Source organism: Corvus kubaryi, unplaced genomic scaffold, assembly GCF_017639235.1.
Source record: "Corvus kubaryi isolate FWS band 111438036 unplaced genomic scaffold, C.kubaryi_AGA036_p1.0 37398, whole genome shotgun sequence".
NCBI classification, from domain to species: domain Eukaryota; kingdom Metazoa; phylum Chordata; class Aves; order Passeriformes; family Corvidae; genus Corvus; species Corvus kubaryi.
This window is the reverse complement of record NW_024581137.1, coordinates 3279870-3306530: the sequence shown is the minus strand read 5'-3', so window position 1 is coordinate 3306530 and position 26661 is coordinate 3279870. Positions and strand designations below refer to the sequence as shown.

Below are 26661 nucleotides of genomic sequence, written 5' to 3'. Positions count from 1 at the left end.
CAGGTGACCTGTTCACCAGGTGAACACAATTTCAAACAAGTTAGAAATGGTCCAGAATTTTCCCCAAAAATGGCAATTAGGTTGAAATCAATGTGGTTTTATAAAAGTCAAAATTTTTGCTATGTGGTTTCCAAACCAAAGTTTTGAAACTTGCCTTGAAGCTTGCTGAACTTTAGGTAAAATGAGGATTAAAATGAAACTCCATGCAGAATATAAGATTATTTGGGTTTGGCCACACAAAATCCTTAACCAAACAATATTTTGGATAAAATCAATGGGTTGGGCTTTTTAATTGAACACTAGTTTTGGTGGTCCAAAGCATTTTAATACAGAAAACAACAGTTTAATAGAAAACTAAACTGAAATCCTTAGTACATTATTTCACTCTTCTTTTTTACAAAGAGCAATTTCTGCTAGCATCCAGAAATTGAGAAAGAATCTTTGGAAAAACACACAGGAAACACTTTTGAAATTGAATCATTCCAAACTTAGGGTAATGAAAAAACAAGTTGGTGCCTTCAACCCTCGTGAAAGGATGTGAAAACAAACCAGTACAGCTTATAGGGGTTATTTATTTATCTATATACAATGTATGTAGATAAATAATCTAGTAAATTGAGCACTTGTAATTTGATTCAAGCACAGAAACGCTTCTCATATTCACAGACCTAAGTCTCAAACATGGAACCAGAATCTTAATGTAGAAAATCGAACTATAAAATATATAAAACACAATTACTCGGACATTCAACTGTATTTTATTTGTGTGCATAAGGTATGGGAAAATGAAGAGTCACTTTTAACAGATACTGCACACTTATACAACAGCACTGGACTGAAATGCATTTTGTGAAAGGAAGGTTTGCAATGCAGACAAGTTCTTTTGTTTTGAGCATATGATCTTTATTTCAACTATTACATAACTTTAAGATTTCTGAGTTGAGTTTTTTCTCTTTCCTCCTACTTCTATTCCAAGTCTTGATGTTCATACTTTAGTTCCCACACTCTACACAGGACGAGGAATTTATGTACATTACTCTGAAAGGCACCTCAATCAACATGACACCTTTATATTTATTTGTAAGATATCACTTGCACAAATTGAAGTGAGAGTGAGGAGTATACAGTGAACACAAGTCATCAAGAATAATAATTATAAAAGAGGAAAAAAAAAGAGTCTGGCATATGATAGTTTCTTCATTACTCCTTAGTATATTTATAATCAACCAATTTCCTTTCACATTTTCCAGCTCTATAAAATAAGACCTGTACATCCTCCCAGAGTTTGTTTGTAAGACATACAATTCCAAGTAGCCATGCTTAAAGGAGTTTTATAAACTATTTTATAATGTGGCATGATAATTTCCCTGTGCAGATAGTCACTGGACACATAAACTGTTTCTTTGCCAGAACAATACTTCCCGTTTTTGATAATGATGAATTTGACTAGCTTCTAGGAAAAGCTGCCACCTGGTTACATCCAAGATCAGTTCCTTTGCCAGTGATCTCTCCCAAGTCACAGGGTTCACAGATGAAAACCTCGAGTGTCCTGCACAAGACCTGAAGAGATACCACTTCCCCCACGGTCAGTATTACACACATACAGCTTTGCATAACTTTACCAGCCAGCTTTACCCATAGGAAAGTAACTTTACCCCTTTTGCAGACAAGGGGTCCATTTGCCTGGGAACTCTCCTGTTTCTGGGAGCTGCCTGTGAATTCCATGTTGATGAGGCTTGATGGAAGTAGAGTTTTCCACCAGCAACACTCATGGTCAAGACAGAAGCAGTGACTTGCAGCAGCAGCAGCAGCAGGCAGCTCTTTGTCCACAGGAGCACCTCAGTATCTCACTGGTTCCATTTCAGCAGATCTGAAATCTTTATGCCAAGTTCCTCTCTCCATCCTCCTTTCTTAGTGCTTAGGGAAGAAAGAAATGAAGAAAAAGAAAGCCCAGAGGAAGAACTTACACCAGGATATCACTTCTCTTGCTGCACCATACTACCAGTGTTATCATGGCACATGTCAACATGACTGGGATCAAGATCAGTGTTATGAGAATTTCATCCGGTGGATCTTCCCAGTGAACCTTCTCTGAAGTACAGTTTGAAAAGAATTGTTTATGAATTCCAGTGATAAAGCCTTCTGCAAGGGGGTTTGGCCAAAAGCAACTTGCATTGTTGGCTTCACGTTCTGTGCACTGGGTAAAGTTGTCATAATACCTGCAAGAAGAAAATTAAGAGAAGTTTAAATAGAATGTATATGCATATTCCACTTAGAGAAATCTATGGAGTGCACCACACGAAATCTCTGAGAGTGTGTCTATCATGTAGATACTCTGCTGAAGGACCTCTAATGGAAGCTGTGGCTATTCACTGCACAGTTAGACAGAAGGAGAACTGACTCCATGTACTAATGCAACTGAGAGACTTCATGTGAAATTCTGAGATCCCAGATGGACAGTGGTCAAACCCTTGTCTTTTGGGTGCTGTTAATACAGCCAGGATCTCCTAATGCCACTTAAGTACAGAAGTCCCTCATTAGAGACACCTACAGACTCTTTAAAAAACATGCACACAAATGTGCCAAGAATAGGATATTCTGAACAAAATATGGGTCATTTATGCCTCAATTGCCACTGGACATGATGTTGTGGCGACAATTATGATGTGACACTAGGACTGAACCACAATATGCAGTACTGTGTAAAAATTTTGGTTCTGTTGCACTCTCATGCAGTAAGAAAATAATGGGAAAATAAACACAAAGAAAATCAGCTTTTGACAAAAGTCCTCTTCTTTCCAACTCCAGCAAATGCCCAGCAGGGAATAAATGAATAATTTCTAATTACATGTTTGCTTACGAAAGGCTGGGAACACCTTGTAATACCTAGCACTTTATTTCAATGCTGCATGTGCTAAAATTTACCTGTCCAGGAATAACTTGCATTTATGAGAATGGGCTACCCCTCAGGAAAAAAAAAAAGGAAACAATAAGCCTAAATGAGTAATCATATGGATTTTGTGGTGTTATTATAAGCCAAAGAAATTCAGAAAGTGAATGGATATGGGCAAGGAGATCGGAAATTAGGAAGATGAAGAGTGTCTGGTCAGTGCATGAATAAGGCAAGAAATAAGGAAGCTGAATTATTTTCTGTTGCATTTCTTTTAGTCCTGCATGACTCAATAAACTCCCTTCAAAGGGGAATTAAAAATAAAAAGGAGAGAGCAAGAATCCACATGACACCTCCAGGGACAGCATCCTGTACTATTATAGCATTTGAAGACCCTACTCTCCCTTACAGTCCATATATATATGGTAACTCCTGATGAATTACTCGTTCTGACATTAAGTCCTACAGGGGACTAATGTTGACTCAATCCTTTGCTGCAAAGTAGAGGAGAAGAGACATTCAGTGTTTGGGCCAAGAATGAAGTCTTCTGTCTACTGTGTGTCTGTAAGGGGAAATGTCTGCCTGCTCATGCTACAAGCACACAGGTTGGGAACACAGCTTGCTGAGCATCTAAATTCTCAGGGCTGTGTTCACAGAAGAAGAAAAAGCCTCACAGAAAGGCCCTTCAGCAAGTTCCTTGCAGTTCTCATTCTCAAGGAGTTTGAGCCAATACTGCTTCATTCATAAGCAAATACACTGGACAATCTAACAAAGCCAAACTCTGGCATGAAGATGCATATATGCACAATGTATGTATATTTTAAGCAGAGCGACCAGAAAGGAAGCTTTTGTGACATCAGCAGCCACAGGAAAACAACAGGAAATAAGCTAAAAATAAAATACAAATATCAGCTGTTTGCTATTTTAGAAGTGTCGTTCTTCTGTGTGACCTGGTGGCATCCATTCTTTATGTCCTTGAACTAAATTAGAAGCTGGAGATGTCTAGCTGAATGTGGGAGATACAGTCCCAGAGGACCTAAAGAACAACACATCTAAAGGAAAGGCTATAAGGTTCAGCAGTCTACAATGCAGAGATGGAGGAGCATCCAGCTGCCCAGACAAGTCAGTGCTCCACCTGGCACAGACACCAGGCCAGACTCCAAAATGCTGGACTCTGTTCCAGCCTGCTCTGGGCCATGCTCTCATGGGCACCCTTGTGCCATCAATGGCTGCTGTTACAGCCACCTCAATAAGAAAACCAACAATAAATCCAGGTGATTTCAGCATAAAAGTATCCTAAGCTCAAAGATTTGATGATAAGTTTTTTTTTCCTCTGTGTTTAAAATCCTATAGAAAATTCAGTGTTCTAAGAAGAATTCTATAGATTTTTTTTTTCTTAAATGTTAGCTGGTGTAAACAAAAATATTTCCCACTGATTTTTTATTGCAAATATAACTTAGCTAGAAAAAGCTGGTTAAGTGTTGCCAAAAGGCCAGATAAAAATAACTTGGGAGATACATTGTATTTGAAATACTGAATCCCTAAGAGCCAAAGTAGCATAAAAATGTTATCATAATAGTTGGAATTCCTTACAATTTTTCCTTAAAACCTTCTCTCACCAAAAAAAAAAGGAAAAAAAAAAGCTACCCGCACTACAACTCTTTAGTTCACGCAATTGTGAGAACATAGATAAAGGAAAATCTCAGCTGTTGGTGAATTGCATGTCTGCCAATAAAGCTGAATTCACTTAAATATTTATGTAGTTGAGTAATTTAGAGTTTATGCACTGGAACAGAAAATTCATATTAAAAAAAAGATCCTCTGAGTGGCACTGTGGAACAGCTGCCTCAGAAGGGAGCAAATGCATCCTCATTACTACAGCATGGATGTTTTTGTAGTTGACCAACTGGTTTGCAATTTGTTGGCCTTTTTGAAGGGGGAGATGGGGATTAATAGATATTTAATTCCAGTTCAATTCTCCTATGCTTAGATCTTTTTATGCCTTAGGTAACTCTCTTTATTCAAATGATAAAGGCTGGAATAGGAAACCTTTTCATTCTGTGTAATAAAATGGTTAACACAAAGATGCCCTGGCCTCTTACTGGAGATACTTCAAAAGAAGTGCATTAAAGTTACACAACTTGCAAAAAGGAAGAACAAGAAATGATCGTTTCTGTTTATTCCCAGAACAAATAACTGGAGAGCACATTGGAGCTCAAGCTTCTTCACCTCTCGGATTATAAGAGGGTGTGGGAACATTCTTATTCTTTGTGCTGAGTCACAATTTCATCTCTTTTGAGCTAGCTACAAGGGACCTAGGTAGTACTCAGGAAAGGGATATTCACTGGGAGCCAGGTCACAAGCTTTGTGACAAATGGGCCAAAAAAATTAATACAAGTTTCAACTCAGCTAAGTAGTCCAATACAAAAAAAACCCAAATCTAAGCATAGTCTGAGCAGCAAAATTCATGTAAAGATGTGCTTTACCCTGATATGCTCAGGACAACTGTAGTTTCTATTGAGGAACCAACTCCTTGGTCATACTGCACATTATTGAAAATACTTTTAGAGACCATGCAATCTGAAAGGAATTATTATAACACATTTGTCATGAAAGACAATTTTCAATATTCTAGAATAATACTTCATTTTCAGAGCACACACACTTTTTCTCCTGTACTTCATGTTTCCACTAAACCAGCTAATAACAACCGTGTAGTTGGGTTTTTTTGTTGAAACTGTGGAAAATTTTATTTTGTGTCTTACCCATGAGAAAACATATTTTTACGTATTACCTATAACCAAGAACCTGGACAGTAGACAGGTATTATGAGGAATGGTAGTGGACACATTTGCCTTAGTGGGACCGTGTTTCACGGAGAGTCCACTCAAACTATTTAAATAGACAGCTGGGTTTATTACATCTCATCTATCTCAGGGTACACCATTGCCTCTCACTCAGGGCACTTCTCATTCTAAGTGGGGGCTTGAATCTCATCCATAGTTTCCCACATCTCCAGAGAGGAATGTGGTAAATTCTTGCTCTTTCTTCCTCAATATTCCTGCATGGGAAAACTGCAGAGATGACTGGTTTACAAAAACACAAAACCCACAACCCCCTCCTCCAAATTTTCATGAGACTAAGAAAACAAATAGATCGTTTAATTAAGAGTTTTAACAAATAAGCATTTTCTAATACAAAATTGTAATCTGAAAGAATCCCAAACAATTCTCAAAAAGCTGAATAACATATATATGCTACTTAAGACAAACATTTGAGGGCATTTTCTGGCTGCAGCCAATAGACTCAGTGTCAGTTCCAATAGGAGAATTTTTCCACCTCTCCAGCACTCATGGACAGACCACCACAGAGACACTCAGCACATAAGCAGTCAGGAATGTTTTGCAATTGCTTAATGAGAAGGGCCAGGTATTAAAAACCAAAACACCACACTTTCACTACCCCATTTTAAATAAATCATCTTCATGAATACTGATATAATTATAGAAGGGTAGTGCAAGATACATATAATACATGGTGAGTAATTTTTGTTATTTTGAGTCCACTAAGTACTCAGAGAATACAGTGAAAATTCTCTCTAGCATAATTGAGTCTTGATGCAAACCAGGTAAAAGATATACCAGGGACACTCACTCCTGCTATGCTACAATCCCAGACAGCAATCTCGAGGCACTGTTCCAGGCCACTACAAGTCATGTGGTGTATTTTAATAAAGATGCTTTAAAACTATTTGCTTCCCCCCAGATGATTCAACCAAAAATTTCTTTATATACAGTCACATATTAAATTGAATTATCCTTGTAACCTCCACCCAATCTGGAATACGAAATGCTGAAATAGTAATAATACTAACAAGAATTATTGTATGATGAGAAAGGCTTTTCTTACCACGTTTCCAGATGGAGGCAGAAAGTAGCAAAAAACCTCACAAAAATAAAAAGTCTATTCTTATGTGAGATGCAGCCAGACTGTATAGAACTTCAGGGTGTAACAGCCTGGATGAACTTCAGATAAGAATCCGAACCTTAAGATGATAATTTCCTGAAGTTTTACCATCATGTTAAAATGACAGCTTTAGTTTTATAGTGAATTATGAGCCTACAAATATGGTGGAATATTTCTGAGATCTTCTCAGTCAACATCTCTCCAAACAGATTTGTGTCTGTATCCCACCATTCCTTTAATCACGTATCTTCTCCCAAGATGAGTATTCTCACAGTCACATTTTTACCTCCCTAATCAGATCAGATCTAATGTTGTGCAGCTCCAATACAGAATTCAGCCTGAAGAAAATAATGTGCTACAAAAACATAAGGAAGGAAATGAATGGGAGAGTAGGGAAACTGGTTTAATGACAGCATTATAAAATATAGTTTACTCTCATGCCACTAAATAATAGACACTGTGACAGGTTTACTCCCTTGGGCTGAAAATAATAAACAGATTCTGGTATCCTTTGAAGTAATTACAGATCTCCACCCTTAGTTTCACATCAACAGCTGTCTGGAAAATGCAAAATGGTTGAATAAACCTAACTAAAAACTCAGAAATGCACACCTATTACTAAATTGTTGTTAATTGCCTAAAGATACAACCAGAAAATGTAAATATAAAGAGCAACTATAAACAGTTACTTTACACACCTAATATCCATCTCCAATGAGCAACAGAAACCAACACTACATTAAGCAAATGTAGAACTAGGAGGTAAACAAAGCCTGACATCAGGTACTACGTTATTAAGATCAAGTATTTAGTAGCACCAGAATTTTACCAAGCCAGAAACTTCAACTGGCAAGCAGGGTTTACCTTCCACCACTCCTGGCCTATATTTTAATGATTACTTAGTTGTAAACTTGGCCCGTTTTTGGAGAACACCTGCTAAGAGGGGAAGTAATCTCTGAAGCCATCACTACATCACATCTTCAGAAGCCAACCACATAACTCCCTTGAATTAGACAAAAATCAGAAGAGTAAGTGAAGGCAAATCCTAATCCCACAAACACTTAAGCATACATATCCAGCTTCTTATAAGCACAGCATCTCGTAAGTAGCCGTCATTGACGATGTGTGAAAGATGTCCTTAATATCATGAATAGAATCATACATACATACTCCTTACAGTCAAACACATCAGGCTTGTGATTCTGTCAGGGAAATGCAAGTTTTAAAACCTCTTACTTACGGATCAAGTTTCAAAATTTTTGTCAAGTTGGTCAACTACTGAAAGCCCATCATTTCCTCAGGTTTCTCACCAAAGTAGACAGCATGTTTCTGGGGGCAAGTATTGAAACACATCACATGTTTTTGTGCACATAAATATTTGAAATTTTTACAACTAAAATTTTAAACCTTGTACTAGAACATGTGAAGGGAAGCAGAAAACATTCCAAAATTCAGAACCAAATCATAAGACCATCTTGTGATCTCCAGTAAACACTTCTCAGTGCTGAAAATGGCAGATGCACAATCTCTGCTACCTCATATGCTTTTTCTCTATTATAGTCAGTTATTTCTCTACTCAATTCAGATTACTTCATAATGAGAGAGCAAAGGCAATACCTGACTAAGATCTGGATTTTTTTCTTTCCCATCAGCTGTGCATCTCCCCTCAAAGTCACTAAGAAATGTGATGTCACCATTTTCTGGCGCATATCCTCCTTCAAAGGCTAAGTATGACAGAGATGAGAGCCCTGAAAAGCCAGTAACACCATTTTAAAGCATATTCCTACTATTTATTGTCATGTGCAACTTCAAACCAAACTTTTGCATGCTTAGAAACTATGCTGCCTTTACAGTCAGTGGAAACACTTAATAATTGTAGGGCATGATGCACAAGACAACTTCCTTTAAGCTTCTCCTGCCAAGGAAGGGAGTCCAGGACAACTAGTACCTTGGACAGATGAGTCCCACACCTGTTCTGCCTAGCAAAAAAAGCCTCACAAAAAAAAGCCAGCTAGTAGAGAATTACACTCAATTCTGCTACTGTCAGTGATGGAGAGACATGCAAGCAGTATGTTATCCTTGTGTCTCTCTCAGCTCAACTCCTTCCCAAAAGCATTTCCACCTGAGTCACCATGGATTTGCATGATCCCTACTCCAGTCAGCGCAAGTGCAAGTTCTCTTGGTGCATGCAGGCATTTGGGTCAGCCACTGACACCAGTCACCTGTTGAGGTGGTTCTGCTTTCTCCCAAATATATCAGCCACTTTGTTTATTCACCTTGTAAAGTTTGCTACAAATAACAACTTATTTGTCTCCACTTTTCTCAGAATGTTCCAACTCCATGACAAAACCATCATTCCACCACTGCTTCCAAGATTAAATGCTTGGCCAGCTTCAGTCCAATCATCCAACACCTGGGCAGGAGCCAAAGTCAGGACGGAAGTTGCTAGCCCAGAGCTGCTCTGAGCTCATGCCACATCATTTCAGGGGGTTAAGGCTTTTCTTTCCGTCTAGATGAACCAAGCTGGCAGGTGAACAGAGAAAATGTGGCTCTAATTCAGACTGGTGCTCCACAGCTGGGCCTCCAGACAGCCACTCCAAACAAGCAACCATGAAGATAATCATTTTTCTGACCAACAGACAAAAACTCACAGGGAAAGAAATAACAGAAGAGCTCTTCTTCTTCATTCCAGCTTACATCTACAAATAACTGCTTCATATTCCATTTTTATGAGGATATTAAAGAGTATTTAAGTGTCACCTGCTGAGTGGAAGCTGTTATTAGATTCCACTTAGTCCAAAGTAGCACAAGCCTTTTATAATACCACAGCACTATTTCTTCAAGTGGAAAGAGGGGAGAGAAATATCTGGTAATACACAGCTGTGAAATAGAAATCATCAGTCAATCAGGCTTACACTCTGAGAAACACCCACTGTAGCATCTCCATAGATTGAAAAATAAAATAATAAAAAAAACCAGACCAACAATTAATCTGCTTCTAAGTTGAACTTTTCATCATCATTTTCGTAACCCTCCTTACATAATTTTTATGAGCATATGTAAAGAACATACATTTTTGCTGATTATTTATGGAAAATGGGTTTTATATACACTGAAAAAATTCCTGTAATTAAAAAGCCACTTGTTTTGGGAGGAGAGAGGCTGTTGTGTTCTGTTCCAAGCAGAGCACAAATAATGGGAGTCAAAAAAATCAGTTGACTAATTATGGATCTTAAGCTTCAGATTATGTCAGCTACTGGACTAATTAAAGAATAAATCCTTTTTGCAGTCTTGCAAAATAAATGTATTATCTGAAATTGCAATCTAGGCATGGACAGTTTACAAATAAGACCAAAACTGATGAAAAATTAACCACAAAATCAGATGAACAGTAACAACATTAGAAATTGATTTAAAATGTAGCATAAAGACCTGTTAGGGAAGAAGCCTAAAACAGAAAAGTTCTGCTGATCTACTATTCAAGTGCATGGTTATGTTTTGGCATGACTTTGACAGCACAGCATGTTCACCACTGAATGTGGGGTTTTTTCCTTTCTTATGTCTTCCCCTCTTACTTGTGGTGGTAAAGACACATTCCCTCTCCTTATGTAACTTCTTCTTGTGCTCCATGGCTTCCCAAGACTGTTCCAACATCTCATACACACAACAGAAGCAAATGGTGGACCCAAACGGCCTTACTCCTTATCCACAACTGTGTATGAAAGATTCAAGTGTTGCAACACTCCCTGGAGTTGCTTAAGGGTAAGCCATCAGCCTCCTAAGCAGGTGAAAAAAAATTATGTCAGGGGATTTTGGACAACATCCAGCCAGACTGTCTGCAGATCAGAAGCAGAGGGACCTTGAGACTGTCACCTGGGAAAGGTAGCTGTTTCTCAGCTCCTGGATCTGATGAGTTTATTCAACTTCTTCTTGGGCCCAGCTAAACTCTACCTCAGTGTAATAAGTAATAAGTAAGTATAAGTAATAAGTAAGAACAGTGTAATAGGGCACATCACCTGTGAAATGTTACAAACGCTTGCCATAAGAAAGCTGTTACGGGGTCTAATAATATTTAAGCACTGTGAGTAGCCAAGTGGTACGGTTTTTTTCTGAGCCTTTATCAAATTCCTCTTTGGCTGATAAAAACAATGACATATTTTCACTGTGATAGTAAAAAAGCTATCTGTTTTCCTGCATAGAAATAGCGAGCAGCAGAAACAACCTTACATTTTTGCACCTATTTTTTGTAAGTAGTAATACTAATAGTAATACCTTACCCCTGCACACCACAAATCAGCCTAGATATATTAGATAAATATACTCCCCAGTAACAGGAAGCAAAAATCCATGATAGATTACAGTGCACCATGATAAATTATACATAATATAGAACCATCTTAAGATCATTTTGCTTCTTAAGCTACCTTCCTGCAGAAAAAAATCAGACCCAGCGCCTCAATGATAACTGCTAGTCCCACAGGCAGACATAGAACCCAATTCTAGATGCCAAAATGCTCATTTTAACATTTCTATGTTTCTGTTATAATGACACCTTAATATGAAATGGTACATTTTAGCAGTCAGTGAAATGTATGAAAGATATTTGTATATCTGAGAGAAATGTAAAACATCAATTTCCTGGAAGCTGCAAAGAATTGTGCTCGTAATTGTTCATCAGTGCACTATGCCTTGACAACCTTTGATTTCCACTCCTTCTATACTCAGCTCTGACTTAGCTGCTTAAGAGTGCAGAAGACTGCATTTCTTGTCTTGGAACTACTTTCTGACACTATTCTGTAAAGATAAACAGAAATGCCAGAGTCCTGGCAATTAACCATGTAAAATACTTTTTTTTTAAAGTATCATTGCATAATAAACTTTTGTAATTGAAACAAGACCCTGAATACAGAACATAATAGTATTAATTCATACCTATCGTGTTGTCAACAGTTAACCACATGACTAATAACACACACAGCCTGGCACAAGAAATTCTATTTTTTTGTCTCTGCTGAGTTAATCTCCATTATTGCACATTCATGGTTGATCCATTTAGAAAACAAAAATGTAGAAACTGTTTTGCAAACCAGAACAGAAGAACCAGAAAAGTTTGTATTAACTTTTCATTTTTGTAACACATTTATATTTTCATTTTCACTGCCTCTAAAAATACACTGTCCATTACATATGCATTGCATAATTCATACCAGTCTATCAAGTTATACCATATTATTTTACCACCAAGCAACTTTACACAGAAATCTTGTGCGTTGTTTTTTTTTTTTAAATACAGCCTTTAATAATAAGCTCCATGAAGACTGTTTTCTATTATTGATCTTACCTCAATAAAACTCAAAAAGGTCATGAAAGTTGTTGAAAGGTATATCAGCTGACAGTCCTGAGATTTAACAGCAGACTGCTTTCTAACATCACCTCTAAATTGCTTACATTGTTTTTTCCAAGTGACTTAGAATTATTATATTCTTGCATCTTTAACTATTTGTTAGTTGACTTGGAAATAAAAGCACTGACATACTGATGCCACCTTGTGAGTATAAGCTACCACCATTAGTCCAAGGCATCTACTGAAGTACACATCAATTTGACTCACATCACCCTTGCTAAAATATTGTAACTGGGGTCTTCAGGTGACCTAGATTTCATCAATGTTGAAAACTCTTCCAGAACTTTAAGAAAATATTGATATCAGTGACCTCTGGGCAAATGCCAGATTTCACTCCCTTTTTGAAAAAAAATACTCAGGGTAACAGGTGCTGTAACAGGTAATGTTACAGGTGTTAAAACTTGCTGAAAAAAGCACTTGAAAAACTGAAATCTGATATTAAAAACTGAAAGTTTTTCAGCTCTTGATAATGAAAAGGTAATTCTCTACCTACTTAGCAGCAGGCTCAGAAGATCCTTCTCTTTTTTCATACTAACAGAATTTTCCCAAAGATTTGCAAAATTATTGATAAATTGAAGAACAGAAAGATTTGAGCTCTCAAAAACCTTCAAGAGATGGATAACGGGCTGAAAAAGCACATTATTCTGGCATGATATGGTCATGATATGTTTTTTTTAAGGGAAGACCCAATGTCTTCTGTGGTTTAACAAAGAAAGTAAGTTATCCCTGATGAATAACAAATTCCAGTTGTTTTTTCCCCATTCCACTGCACTGTAGCCCTGAATACATGGCTTTTGTAGACTGTGATTACAACATGTATTGTGGTATTGTGGTATTGTAGTTCACCAAATCTGAGTTCTTGGTAGTTAGTGTATTTAATTCAGCAGCCTCCCAAAATATTGGCAAATTTCTCCTTATCCTCTACAATAAATCCATTTACTGGTTTCAAGTGAGCTCTTCAAAGCAAGGTTTTGTTTGCAAAAAGCAAGATTTTTCAGTGTCTAAAACAAAAACCCAAGAAATCTCATCAGATGAAAAACTGGTAAGGTTTTGCTAGTTTGTAGCATAGCTATGTCTCTAACATGCTGCAGAACAAATTGATGGCTTTGCATTTATAAGCAAAGTGGTCTGCAGGTCATCACAGAATGTATAAATGCCAGTGTTCTTAATACAGCAATAAAATTCAGAAGTCAGAGTACTTGACTAAAAATTCAACATTTGTGAATGCTTTTCACCACCCTTCTGCATCATGTAAGATGGCCACAGAAACACAGTTTTAGAAATGCATTGCTATAATTCTGCACTAAAGAGAGAAAAAGTATTAGAAATGAGGATCCAAAGCCTTTCCAATACCTCACCTGGAATTATCAAATACAGACTTTATTTTCACAGCCATGTATTATATAAAATGTCTGTGCCTCTCCTTTGTAATAAAAGTGAAAATTATAACTCCACTAAAGAACCATAGTTCAGCCTCTGCATCTATCAGGAGGAAAGCAGTTACAAGGGAATGAAGTATTCCTGCCTCATGTCAAACCCTGGTGTCTGAACTCAAACTAACCACTTTATTCATATTCATCACAACATACTCTTATCTACACAATATAAACTAAAGCCAATACATTTCATATGAAAGTAATGAAGATTCACCTGAAATACAGATCCTATGAAAGATATTCTACTATAGCCCCAATAAGGGACCAACTGTGCTTTGCATTAACTTCACAGCAACTAGGATGGCTGACCCCAAAAGAGCACGTGATTGTACACATCCTCAGCACAGCCCTGTACCTGGCTACTCCGTGACGCTTTATAAACTTCAGGTTTCTTTCATTCCCAATGTTTTGAATAATAGATGGCAAGCATTATTATTTCTGCAAAGAAAAATTGCTAGTCAGCCACCAGCATGATGGCAACAGAAGTGCTTGAATATGACGTTCTTTTCCATTGTTTTACTTCCTCACACCTAACTGATCTATAAGCTGCTTTGCTTTGCTTTTGAGAAGAAAGGCATGAGTCACAGAAGGAAAACAGTATGTTCTTGAAGTAACTGTTAACCAGCCTGGTTTTGCCACTGCTGCCATGACCTCTAGGAGTTTTTAGATGGCTTTTTTAAGTACAAAACTACTGTAAGTTTTGATATGTAAAGAGGTAAAAGAAATACACAGGTAAAAAAGATTAAATATCAGCATAATCTTCATTTCAATGAGAGCTTAAAAAAAAGCAGCATCTGTATCTGTATGAGAAGCTCAAAGGAAGACAATCCTACCAAAGACCAAATGCTGGCATCTACCACACCAGTCCTTTTTCTATACGCCACCAAACACTAAATGGTAAATCAGCTACACTGACATGAGGGCACACAAAGTGCAGGTTTACTCAACCTTCCTTCACAGAGACACTAAACTGACAAAGAATATTTTCTTCTATAAAATCTGGACTAACAAAACTGGGAGGACTTACAGCTGGCTAAATAAGGGATTTTGGTCCCCCTTCTCAGTTAGATTTTCAGGGGAAAAAAAGATACTACTTTTCAGACACATACAGAACTTTAGGCAACAACATTGCAGAAGATTACCCAGAGACAAGGCAATACGATGGCCTTTTGTTGTGCAAGTACATTTGTGATTTGCAGCATTTTTATCATTACTTTGGCCAAGGTAAACCATAACCAATGTACTAGTCTGTCTACAGGGATACAAATTCCAGCACAAATACAGATGTCCGCCTTCTAAATGACACAAGTGAGGAAGGGTGGGACTCCCTCTGATCAGTGGTGGTCTGGATCTAAAATCACATGTGCTTGTCACTCAAACATCCAGTTTCCAGCATCCTCAGGTTGTCTTTCACGTGAGAAAATCACATGCAAAAATCCAGAATTGAGACTTTTCTGATAATATTTAAAATAATGAACCAAAGGTGTCAGCTTTCTAATTGTGAGACCATTACTGTGGGAACACATTAGCTCACACGAATCAGTGGCTCATCTCAGCTGTAAAACAAACCCAGTGGTTTGTCTGAGATTTTCACTATTTTCACAAGGGATTTGTATTGAGATTTTATACTAGGGAATATGCTGACCCTATCTGGAAAGAAATGGAAGAGGTTGTTACCCAGGAAATGAGAAGGTGAGGTACTCAATGATTTTTTTGCTTTGGTCTTCACTGGCAAATGCTCCAGTCAGACCGCTCAACTTGCAGAAGGCAAAGCAGGAATTTGGAGAATGAAGAACTACCCACAGTAGGAGAAGATCAGGTTCAAAAACACATAAGGAGCCTGAAGGTCCACAGGACCCAATGAGAGGCATTTGCAGGTCCTGAAAGAACTGGCAGAGGAAGTGGCTAAGCCACTATTCATCACATTTGAGAAGTCACAGCAGTTCAGTGAAATTCCCATTGGAAAAGAGGAAGCATAACACACCTTTTTAAAAAGGAAAATTTAAAAGGAGCAACTCTCTTCTGAAGACAGGCTGATACATTTAGGGTTGTTCAGATTAGAAGAGGCTTCGTGAAGACCTTGTAGCACCTTCTAGTACCTGAAGGGGGCTAAAGGGAGCTGAAAGGGACAGTAGTGACAGAACAAGGGGGAATGGCTTTAAACTGAAAGAGAATAGGTTCGGATTAGATACTAGAAACAAATTCTTTACTGTCTAGAACAGGTTGCCTAGAAAAGCTGTGGATGCTCCATCTCTGGAAGTGTTCAAGGACAGGCTGGATGAGGCTTTGAGCAATCTGGTCTAGTGGAGGATGTCCCTATCCACAGCTTGGACATCATGAATGATCTTTAAGGTCCCTCCCAACCCAAACCACTCTGCAATTCTGTGGTTTTCACAGGACATTCCTCTTCTGTATTAGTTTTGTCATTAGCAGCTGCATGCAATTGCTGATTGGTGTCTAGATCAGGCTTCCTGCAGTGGTCAGTGGGGAAGATGAAAAAACTTAGATAACCAAGCAAGAAAATTACTCAGTTTGCAGGGTTCCTACATACACACTCAGCCAGCAGAGGTTCTTAGCTGCAAGCTTTAAGAAGCGAGGGCATATAATTTCATTCTGGGCTTCACATGTTTCTTCCAGAGTTTGCTTTCCCATTGATCTTAATGTGATCTGGCTTTCTTTTATGTAATATTTTACTAAGTTTCTTTGAAAACTAGGCACTTTTATGATTAGCTTAGTTGGGCCAAAATGAAACAGGCAAAACTCCCACTGACTTTAAAATTGAGCAACAGGATTACTTTTCCAGATTACATCAAATTTAGTCACACAGATTTTTTTCCTTAATTCATTTTTTCAAATCCTCAGCATCTGTACAGAACATGGGTGGACTCCCTCGTCATCCTCAGTGGGACAGAAAGTGCTTAGAGAATTAATATTTCATGTAAAGTGTGGAGGGAAAACTACACTAAGGCTGTACAGAAAAAAAAGAATAGCTATTTACAGTGAGAACAGACCTTGGGCCATGCTCACAGCAAAGCAGGGAGTTTCAGCAGGTACACACATATCTACAATGAATCTGCTTCAGACGTACAGTTAAAGAAATAATTCACTCTCCTATTCTGATATGAACCGAAATTTAAAACATCAGAAAAATCAGACTTCTAACATCTTCCAGGTGCTGTAAAGCAATGTCACACAGCCACAGCCTCACAGCAAATTAGGGACTCCTAGAGTTGTAAAAACAGGTAAGAAGAAATGTAGGGATTGGAGGAAGAAGTTTGCTACAATCAGTTCTTTTTCTGAAACAGAAAATCCAGACCTAACATGTGTTACATGCACTACTTTGCTAGAATTCTCTTCCAAAACACAAATTGCTATTTCACCCTTGGACTCCAAAACCCACAGCTACTCCTTGGCTGGTAAACACCGAATGACTGGCTGGGGGCTCCCAAAGTAGCAGGTATGCAATCGTAGACACTTGTGAGATGAGGGCTGCAACAGTAAAATTGGCTTGAAATAAGAGAATGGCTCACCTGTAACAGATGATACAATCTGTTTATAGATGTAATGGATCAATACTAATCTTTTAAACTAAGAGTTTATGCTTTCCCATAATATATTCACTCACTCTTACAGGGTTTAAAAAGTGACTACGGGGCAGATTGTGTGGCATTATTCAACAGTGCTATTATTCAACAGTGCAGACATGGCCACAGCCATCTCTATGGCCTCAAAATTACTGAAATGTTAGTAACTACACTCAGAAATATGTGGAAAATGGGGATGCAGAAGAGAGAAGATTGGTGCTTGGGAGCAGGCTGAAAGCTTAACACTGAAAATCAGCATTAGTACATTTTGGTCCCACATTTCCATAGGGGCTAGGCCTAGGAGACACACGCAGATTTGTTTAGAGACTGTTTGTTTTAGCTAAATTGTTTCCAGGATCCAGTTAGAAGTATTTGAAAAACTCTTTCATGAGCTAAGAATAGAAAGTAATCTTATCAATTACAATAAGGAACATGTTTTCAGGTTCATGTAAGACAGCTCTGGGCACTCCCATCTTCGTCTGGCCACTTGCTTCAGAAATTAGTCATACCTGGCCTCTCAACTGTAGTCCCACACCAGGATTTATCACAGCAGAGTCAAAAAAAGTCTGTTTGTTAATAATGGACTTTGGTTTGTAGCCAGTAGTTGATTTTACATATTCAGCTGTAGTTGCTAAATATTAAGAAGATAACACAGAAATATAATACATGTATTATTATATGTAATACAGCACTACTAACATACTTGTTACTATAAGTAGATAGAAATATTACACGTGAAAAATAAAAACCTTTCTGCAATTTCCAGTCTTCTGGCAAATGAAAAGTATATTTGCTTTTGCTAATTCCCCATATAGCTTTCACCACACTTTAGTCTCTGCTTATTCACTTGCCATGTACCATAACTTTGAGTCTTTTAAACAACCTCATTGTATTTTCATCTTCAGAGCTCTCTCTGAATAATCTAAAGGCCTCAGCAAAACTGTGACTAGGTAAACTCCTACTCTTCTGTCAATGAAGACCTCCAGCTGTGTTTTGAAGGTTTTACTTTTCTTGTAAACTGTTTGTGGTTGGCCTTCATACCCTGATGTCCAAGCAAGAACAACTGAAACCCACCACATCTAAATGACTTAAAATATTTTAAAATTGCACTTTGATCCCTCATCATATTTAAGCTTTCAAATACCTTTGAACAATTTGACCCAGAGTACTTGTATCCTAACTAATTGCAAATCCTCTGAGAAATACGCAAAAATTAATAGGGAAACTTTCTCCCAATAGTGCTTCTGTCAAACCTTACCTGAGAATTTACTGTTTATATGTGATCATTTTGTATTTCCAGCAAGACCAGTATCAGCTATGGAGGCTAAAACTCTCATATTGGTTTGCAGTACCAGCTGCCAAACACAGGAGCCTTGTCTGTTCAAAATCAGTGAAAAGGCTGCTTTTTAAAGAACACAAGTTTGTTAAGAAGGTCAGAGATGTCAGAGAACTTTACAGTTTAATTAAGTTACAGCAAACTGGAGTCACTGCAAATTCTCTCACAACTGTTTAGCCAAACAGTGAAACACTATAGATAATTGCTATTTACAATCCCATAACCAAATGACAGCCATTTATACCGAAGAGCTAAAACTCCTTCATGAAACAAGGAATTTAGAAAATTAGCAGATTTCCACTAACTGTTACATTTCAATATAAGTTGCAAAGATTTCTAAGTGAAAAGTGCCATGCAAAATTTACTGCATGAAGAAACAGTTTCTTTTATACAAAGCTCCCAGTTTTAACCCACTATCTGATCAGGCTGATTAATTGTTACTGCTGGAGGCTAGATACAAAATCAGCACAAACTAATACTACCATGTTTGAACATCCGAATTTTAAGTGCCCACGGCTAGATATATGAGTTTTTCATTACTTTGTCAGATTATGCCAAAGTGTTTCTGTCCCACCTTTCAGGGCTCCTCCAATGAGCTGGAGAATTAGCCTGTATGTGTCCCTGCCCACAGCAGGAGGGTTGGAGCTAGAGGATCTTTAAGGTCACTTCCAACTCAGGCCATTCTGTGATTCTGTATGCTTCTTATAGAATGCATGACATCAAATAACAATGTCTGCTCTCAAAAGAGTAAAAATCTTAAAAGTCTGCTGCTTCTTCAGTGCAATGAACCCTTATGATAAGTTTGTAATCAGACTTCTAATGCTTGATTAATCCTTGATTTAGGAAATAAATTTCAAAACAAATTCCTCCTGCTACTCTCTTCAAAAGTAGAACTTGAAACATTAAAAAAAAGGTGTTTTTTAAAATGTGTATTATGTAAAAATGTAAGATTTTTCTTCTATAAGAACCTTGAACTCTTCTGGTACTGCTTTTGAAGAAAAATGAGCAAAGCCTCAGACTCACCAACTTCTTCAGAAAAATTGTCTCGTAAAGGGAATGAAAACTACACCAAAGAGTGACCACAACTGGAAAGGATAAAATCTAATTAAAAGTCAGGAAAACTCAGAGACTTCAGTCACCTCCTAACCTTGAAAAATTCTTGCACCAAAATATATAAACTATTGAAGAAATTTTAGCAGAAGTCTTCCAAAAAGCTGCCTGTTTTTTCACCTGTATTAATAAAGGCACAGTCTAATATTTTGGCTCCTATAGGTACTTTTCACTGCTGCAAGTAATCCCATTAGTTGAGGTTACTTATCAATACAAACAAGATACCAGCAAAGAACTCTTGTGATTATAATACAATTGTAATGAAGATAAAATGGAGCAAAATTACAGTGTTTCCTTCAAAATAAATAAAACATCTCATACCTAGATGGGTTATAAAATTAAATTTATTGCTCCATAACATACAGATATTTATTAAATAAATTTAGCAGTACCAGCACTGCAAGGATTTTTTTTCTTTGTATACACACACTTCTCTGTCAGATTTGACTGCAATTTCTGCAAGCTGGCTTAGAAGAGCCAATCTGCTCTTTGTCTTCCCGACAGCTGGAGAGAGCTGCATGAGTGCATCTTTCACTCCAGTACCGTAAGATTTAAGAATCTACCTTTTAACAGATTGCAAGATTTTAAAGACATAAAGGTGTACAAATAAACATGCTAAGAAGGAATAGCATCTAAATTGTTAATATGCTTTCAGATTATGAAACGTTATCAACAGATGGGGCATTTCAACACAGATGTCAGTGGTAAGGGCGTCAAGGGGAACTGCTGCAACACAGCACTGCAGTCCAACATTTCATTATCTGTAGAGTCTGTCAGTGATCAGCTAGTTAAAATATTGCATAACATGACACGACACTAAACAGGAGACAAGATCAGTGATCCTGTGAGAACATATCTGGGGCTCAATGACACTGTAACAGGTGTGGTGACAGCTGGCTTGGGGCTACTCTGCCTCCACAGCAGCCTCCAGAAACAGCACCAGCGTGGTTTTGAATGCAGGAAGATGTTCTGCTTCAGGCTGGCTCGTACCACACCAGCTCTAGTTCACTTGAGTCTCATTTTCTGAAGTGCTGAACACCTGCAGTTTCCTCTGATTTCAGCTGGTGTAGAGGGTACTCAGCGCTTCCGAAAACCAGGCATTATGCATGAGCAGACATGGTCTTAAGAAGCAGATGCTCCACAAAGCCAAAAATGCCACCAATTTCACAAGCCCTGTGAGTTTTCTCCAGATCAGAATTTGAAGCATGCAGCTTTATAGAAAGATGTTTAAATATCTTCAGTAACTATGGAACAGGAAAGAGATTAGAGAATAATAATGCCACCCTCACTACTGTCAGTCTTGCAGTATTTTAGACATCCAAAGAGAATAGGTGGTGCTCACTCTCTCCATGCTATCTGGCAGGCAAAGAAACAAATGACAGCAGGTTCAATAGGACAAATCATTTTAAATTTGGATAGGGCAGTTTCATATGAGGTGAATTTCTGAAACAGTGTCATCTTACTGAAAAAAGGAAATCAGAGGAGGGAACTGCACTGCTGTCAAGAGAGACATCAGCATGATTCTAAAAGCATTACTGCTTTAGTGGTTTCACAGAAAAAGAATTACTTAGGGAACATTTGCCTAAAATGCACAGAAATATAGATTAAATGTAAACACAACTGTCTGAGGTAAATGCAACTGCAGCTAGTATTAATTAGCCCACTGGTTAGTTTTCACAAAAGTGGACTATTTTGCACACTCTTTATGTTAAGAGCTAGGTCTCTCTGTGTGCACACGGCCTTACTGCAAGGGCTTTAGAGCTACAGCTTAGCCCTCTGCAAGTGGCAACAAAATACAGAAAGTTTTCTATTTTCTGGCACAAAAATATTTTATATGCATTAGGGGAGAACTATTAAAACCAAAACTAACACTTACATGATAAATTCTGTCAGGTTGCACCACTTTTTTGAGTCCACTTTCTTCATCATCTCTTCAAAGAATCTTCCACAGGCAGGCAACTTTTCTAACATGAGAGATTCATTGCAGAGCTCAGTCTGTTGACGTGCACCTAGGAAACATCAGAAGCACCTTTAATCACAAACACTGAAATAGAAGCACAAACACATCACTCAAATTTGTTCACGCAGTTCAGCTTGCCACTTACATTCTCATAAGCTTAGCATTTAATTTCCTAAGCAATTATAGAAAATAGATAAAATACATATTTACATAAATATGTTAAAAACATAACTTGGTATAAAAAACTAAAGGTTACCATATATAGTACTGCCTTTTAAACCTAGCATAGAGGAACCTATCTAATCACTTTTCTGATCTTACTTAGGTACTATCATAACTTATTACCACCCATTTGCATTTTTAGTTAAAAGCTAACTGAATTCCACATTTCAGTGTAGAAAGCACTTTTCAAGCTTACACAGATGCATCCCATTCAACTAACTATATTACTGTGAAATTACTTTAACACTGGAAATATCTGTATGCCTTACCAGCTAAAGGGTGTGAATCTCCACAATCACAGCTTTTTCTTTAGTATATATACTAAAGGAATTGTCTAGAGATCAAGTCCTATGAGGAACAACTGAGGGACCTTGGGGGTGTTTAGTCTGGAGAAAAGGAGGCTCAGGGGAGACCTTATTGCTCTCTACAACTGCCTGAAAGGAAGGTGTAGCCAGGTGGGGTTTGACCTCTTCTCCCAACTAACAAGTGACAGAACATCTCAAAGTTGTGCCAATGGAGGTTTAGATTGGATATTAGGAAAAATCTCTTCACCAAAAGGGGTGGAACAGGCTACCCAGAGAGGTGGTTGAGCCACAACCCCTGGAGGTATTTAAAAGATGTGAAGATGTGGAATTTAGGGACAAGTATTAGTTGTGGACTTGGCAGTGTTGGAGTAACAGTTGGATTCAATGACCATAGAGGTCTTTTCCAACATAAACAATTCTATAATTCTGTGAACTACCTACAATTATCAAATGCTGAAATTACAGCATATAACGACTTGCAAAGAAAGAGTTAACCTTGACTTGAGTAATCCTGTAACTTTCTCAACCTATAAAGGCAACTCCATTATATATAATCAGTCAAATGTTTTTTCTCATCCAGAATGTGCCTGCATGGGAGTACAAAGGTAATATTTTGTTATTTATTATAAAATTGAAATTCTGAAAAAATTCTCTTCAGACTAATGTGCTTGATTTTGAAAAGCCTGAAACATTTTGTTTTGATCAAGCCATAAAACGTCTTGCTTTACCTCTACAGATGCCATTATTTTGACCATTCTTCTGTATAAAAAATGCATTAACATTGAAAATTACCTGTAAATATATGTATATAAACATATTTAATACAAATGCCTAAATTAAATTAGTCAGAAAAAAGTGTGTGTATTTCTTCCTTTCACAGCAGCTCAAATCCAAGAAAAATATTTACCTGAACAAAACTGCAAACCTAACAAACTGGTATATCAGGGAATCCTCCTGAGAACTCTGGAGGAACACCTTTTTTTAAGAATAAAGCCAAGAACAGACAGTTTACTCCTAAAAAAATTTTCACTGAGAACATATTTACACCAGGGAGAGGAGGTACTTCTTTTGCTTCTATTAGTTACTTTGAAAGCAGGATCCTATCACTGCTGAAAAGAGCTGGTGGTTCTACTTTTATATTGTAAAAGCCAAACACATTGCCAGATGAACTGAGGTCAAAACCATGCAGGACTTTGCTTGATAAGAAGTACAGAGAAGTCCTCATGGCCCCACTCCTTACTCTCCAGTAAAAAAAGTCCCAAACTCTAAGGCAAGATGACTGGTCTCAGGCTTCAGATCATAATCCAGCCATCACTCAGAAACTTGAATATCTCCATTTGAAATGAGGCATGTGATTGTAAAACAGGCTTGAGTGAACATCGTTTCACCCAGGAAGGAGCTGGCTCCTTTGGAGCCTGGGCAGGAGCACCTTGCAATTTAACTTCAGCTATCACAGCTGACTCCTTAGCTGGTGGTCACTCTCTCCGTGATGCTGTATGACAAATGACAGCCATCTCATCTGGACAAATGAACACTTTGCTTTCACATATTTTCCAAGAGCAGCAGGCCCATGACGGGACAGCCTATGCTGCACCTGAGACCATATGTTTACAACTTCCTACAGACCATAAACCTCTCCAGGCATACAGCTGACTCACTGGGACCTAATCCTTGCTCCTTCATCATGTCTGACTGTCAGTGCTCTTAAAGCTGATGTGAAGCCTTCATCCATGTCAGCAAAAAGTCAGAACTACAATTAATCACCAGTGGCAGAAATGGCAAAAATTACCAGAGAGGGCCAGCATAATTTCATCTGTGGGAAATTAACGTTATAGCATGGATCTTGCCTACTTAAGTGTTCCTGTCAATTCATCTGGCAGCTGCAGTTACCAGTTATACTTTCCACAGCGAGATCTGCAGATGAATGCTAAAGTTGTGCAGAATTCAAAACCAGATATGAAAATTACATAGCTGGCAACCTAAATCCTGCACTGATGCTTTGACAAAAGTTACACAAAGCTGTTTTTTCTGGCAGGATATTCTAAACAGCCAGCTATCATTTGATTTATAATCAAATCCAACAGACTACAGGTTTTTCTTCCACTGTGTCATGTGTGCTGACAATTTACTCCAGCCCCTTCCCAGAAAGGTGTTTGAATAGATTTGCCACAGACTTGTATTTTGGTTGTCTCTCTTTAAAACTTCGATATTTTGCAGGGTCATAGAAAAAAAACCTCTATCAGAGTTATTTGAGCACAATCTGACAACACAAGAGTTTCTGTCTAAATCCCTGATCAAAAGAGTTCAAAATCATGGATAATTCTACAGTTTCACCATCACTATTGAGAACGGCCTTTACAAAACACTACAACACTCTCTTTTCATACAGCCAATGGACAAGACCAGTTGAAAAAATGCATGACAACTGACTAATTGAGATGAGATAGGATGGAAGTGTTTCTCAAATGGCAGCCATTAGCAAAACAGAAACAGAAGTTTGAATTTTTGAAGTAAAACTCACCTGCAAATCCAAGCGTCATTAGACCATTAACTAGGAAGGGAAAAAAAAAAAAAAACAAACGAGATGAGTTAGATACCTCCACACACTCTTATCTAAAATGATTAGCGCAATTATAAGCCAAGTAGCAGATAACTATGTTTCAACAGAATATTCAAAATGCTTATTCAAACATTAGTTTCTGTTTTCTTAGAAAGTGTGTCTGAATAAAATAATGAGCACTTAGAGAACATTGTTTTTAAAATTCTTTTTTTCTATCCTTTAAATGGCTGAGTCAGACTTGTTATTGGTTTGTATATAGCACTCCTTCCTCTAGTTTCTAATATTAAGGATTAGGGACAGGGCAATTTTTACTTTAAGCTTCTTAACGGTGAAAAAGTTCACGAAGATGATGTATACACTCAAAACATAGGTGTACTGCACATTCTAACATGGGGAAAAAAAATCCTTTCGTTGTTAAGCAAACACAGCCATAAGAGTGTGTACTCTCCTCGTTTAGAAGCATATTGCTGTGTTTAAGTCTCCAGCTTTTGCACAGTGAAGTCACACATTTTGAAAAACATTACAATCAAAACCTATAAGCTTCTTATGCAGAAGTTCCACTAACACAGTTATGTCAGAAGAGCATCCAAATGGAAACAGACTATACCAACAGAAGAAGCCTTCTGATTAACAATTTTCAGTATATCCAGATGGATTAAATTAACAGAACCCCACCGTGTTTGCACAGCTCCAGCCACAACCAGGATTTTGTAAATATAGCTAAGAGGGACATGGCTTCAATTATTTTTGATGTCCCACTGAAAAATAAAAATTGCTGACAAGTCTTTATAGTGTTAACTTCACATCAGAAATTAAATGAATGATTTCACACAGATGGGTGCCTCCCTGTTTATACAATACATGGCACCCCAGTAAAACAAATCAAGATATACATAGCAGCTTATCAGTACCAATCATTGATCTAGACCATGGTCACTGGGATGTGCCAAGCTGTCAGTTGAGTTAACTGAAAATTTTTGTGTACATGCAGGCAAGAATTTAGATCCTTCTAAGGAACATATTTTTCTTCCAGGCAAGCATTAATCTGTCTTAGTTACTAATGACCCAGAATGCACTGTGAAGAGCAGGAATTCACACATCGGAAAATTGTGCTGCATCCAAACACACAGAGATGAAACTCCATAATACACTCTGATGGCTGTATCTCTTTCACAAATAGAGCACTTTGCTTTCCAGGCTATTAGCGGATGGACGAATAAGTATACTTGATTCCCTGGGTAGGTTTTTCTTGAATCCTCATTTGAAAATGTGCCTTATCGACCACAGAAAACTGAAGATCACATTAAAAGCACACACTTTACAATGAACCCAAGCCCACTCACTCTGGGTAAAGGCTTCTCCCAGGATGCATTGTCCTGTTATCTTAATCTATCACAGTTTGGCTTCCCCGGTTGGCTGCCAGCCTCTACTCCTCGTCACTTCCCCAGAGCTTCCCCATTGGTCCCCATTCCCTACTCCCGCCTTTTCCCCGCCCCCGGATAAAACCCCTGAGTTCAGCATTGTTCTTGTCTTTGCCCCTGAATCTTTAGCAGTGTAGAAGCAATAAATGCTCCTGCTGGAACTCATGCAGAGGCCCTTCCCATCTCTTTGCAACTGACTTAATACTGAAGGCTAGCCGTGCGTTTGTGTGTGCGTGCATGCATGTGACCCCACAGAGCCAAACAGTACTAGGCACTCCCCTGGCAGATCACAGACTGCACCTCCAGTTCTTATTCTATCAATTCCTGTCACTGTGCTCTAGATCTTTCATAGTTATGGCTGCAGTAATCCTCGTAAGACCACAGCAATACAAATGAAGAGAGGGTTTACAACTAGAAAGAGCCAGGCTGACCCAAGTGTCAGTGAGGTAAGCTGTGAAAAACCAAAT

At 38.0% G+C, this 26661-nt stretch overlaps 1 protein-coding gene across 1 annotated transcript in view; it reads right to left on the bottom strand.

Moving 5' to 3' along the window:
- Positions 1-881: 881 nt before the first annotated feature.
- RAMP3 (receptor activity modifying protein 3) overlaps positions 882-26661 on the bottom strand; it is a 40565-nt gene continuing 14785 nt past the window's right edge. The window contains exons 2-4 of the mRNA XM_042043536.1: positions 24735-24764; positions 21603-21735; positions 882-2219 (exon numbers count right to left, since the gene is read on the bottom strand). Coding sequence (XP_041899470.1) covers positions 1964-2219; positions 21603-21735; positions 24735-24764 — 419 coding nt within the window. The 3' untranslated portion in view covers positions 882-1963. The remainder of the gene's footprint in view (positions 2220-21602; positions 21736-24734; positions 24765-26661) is intronic.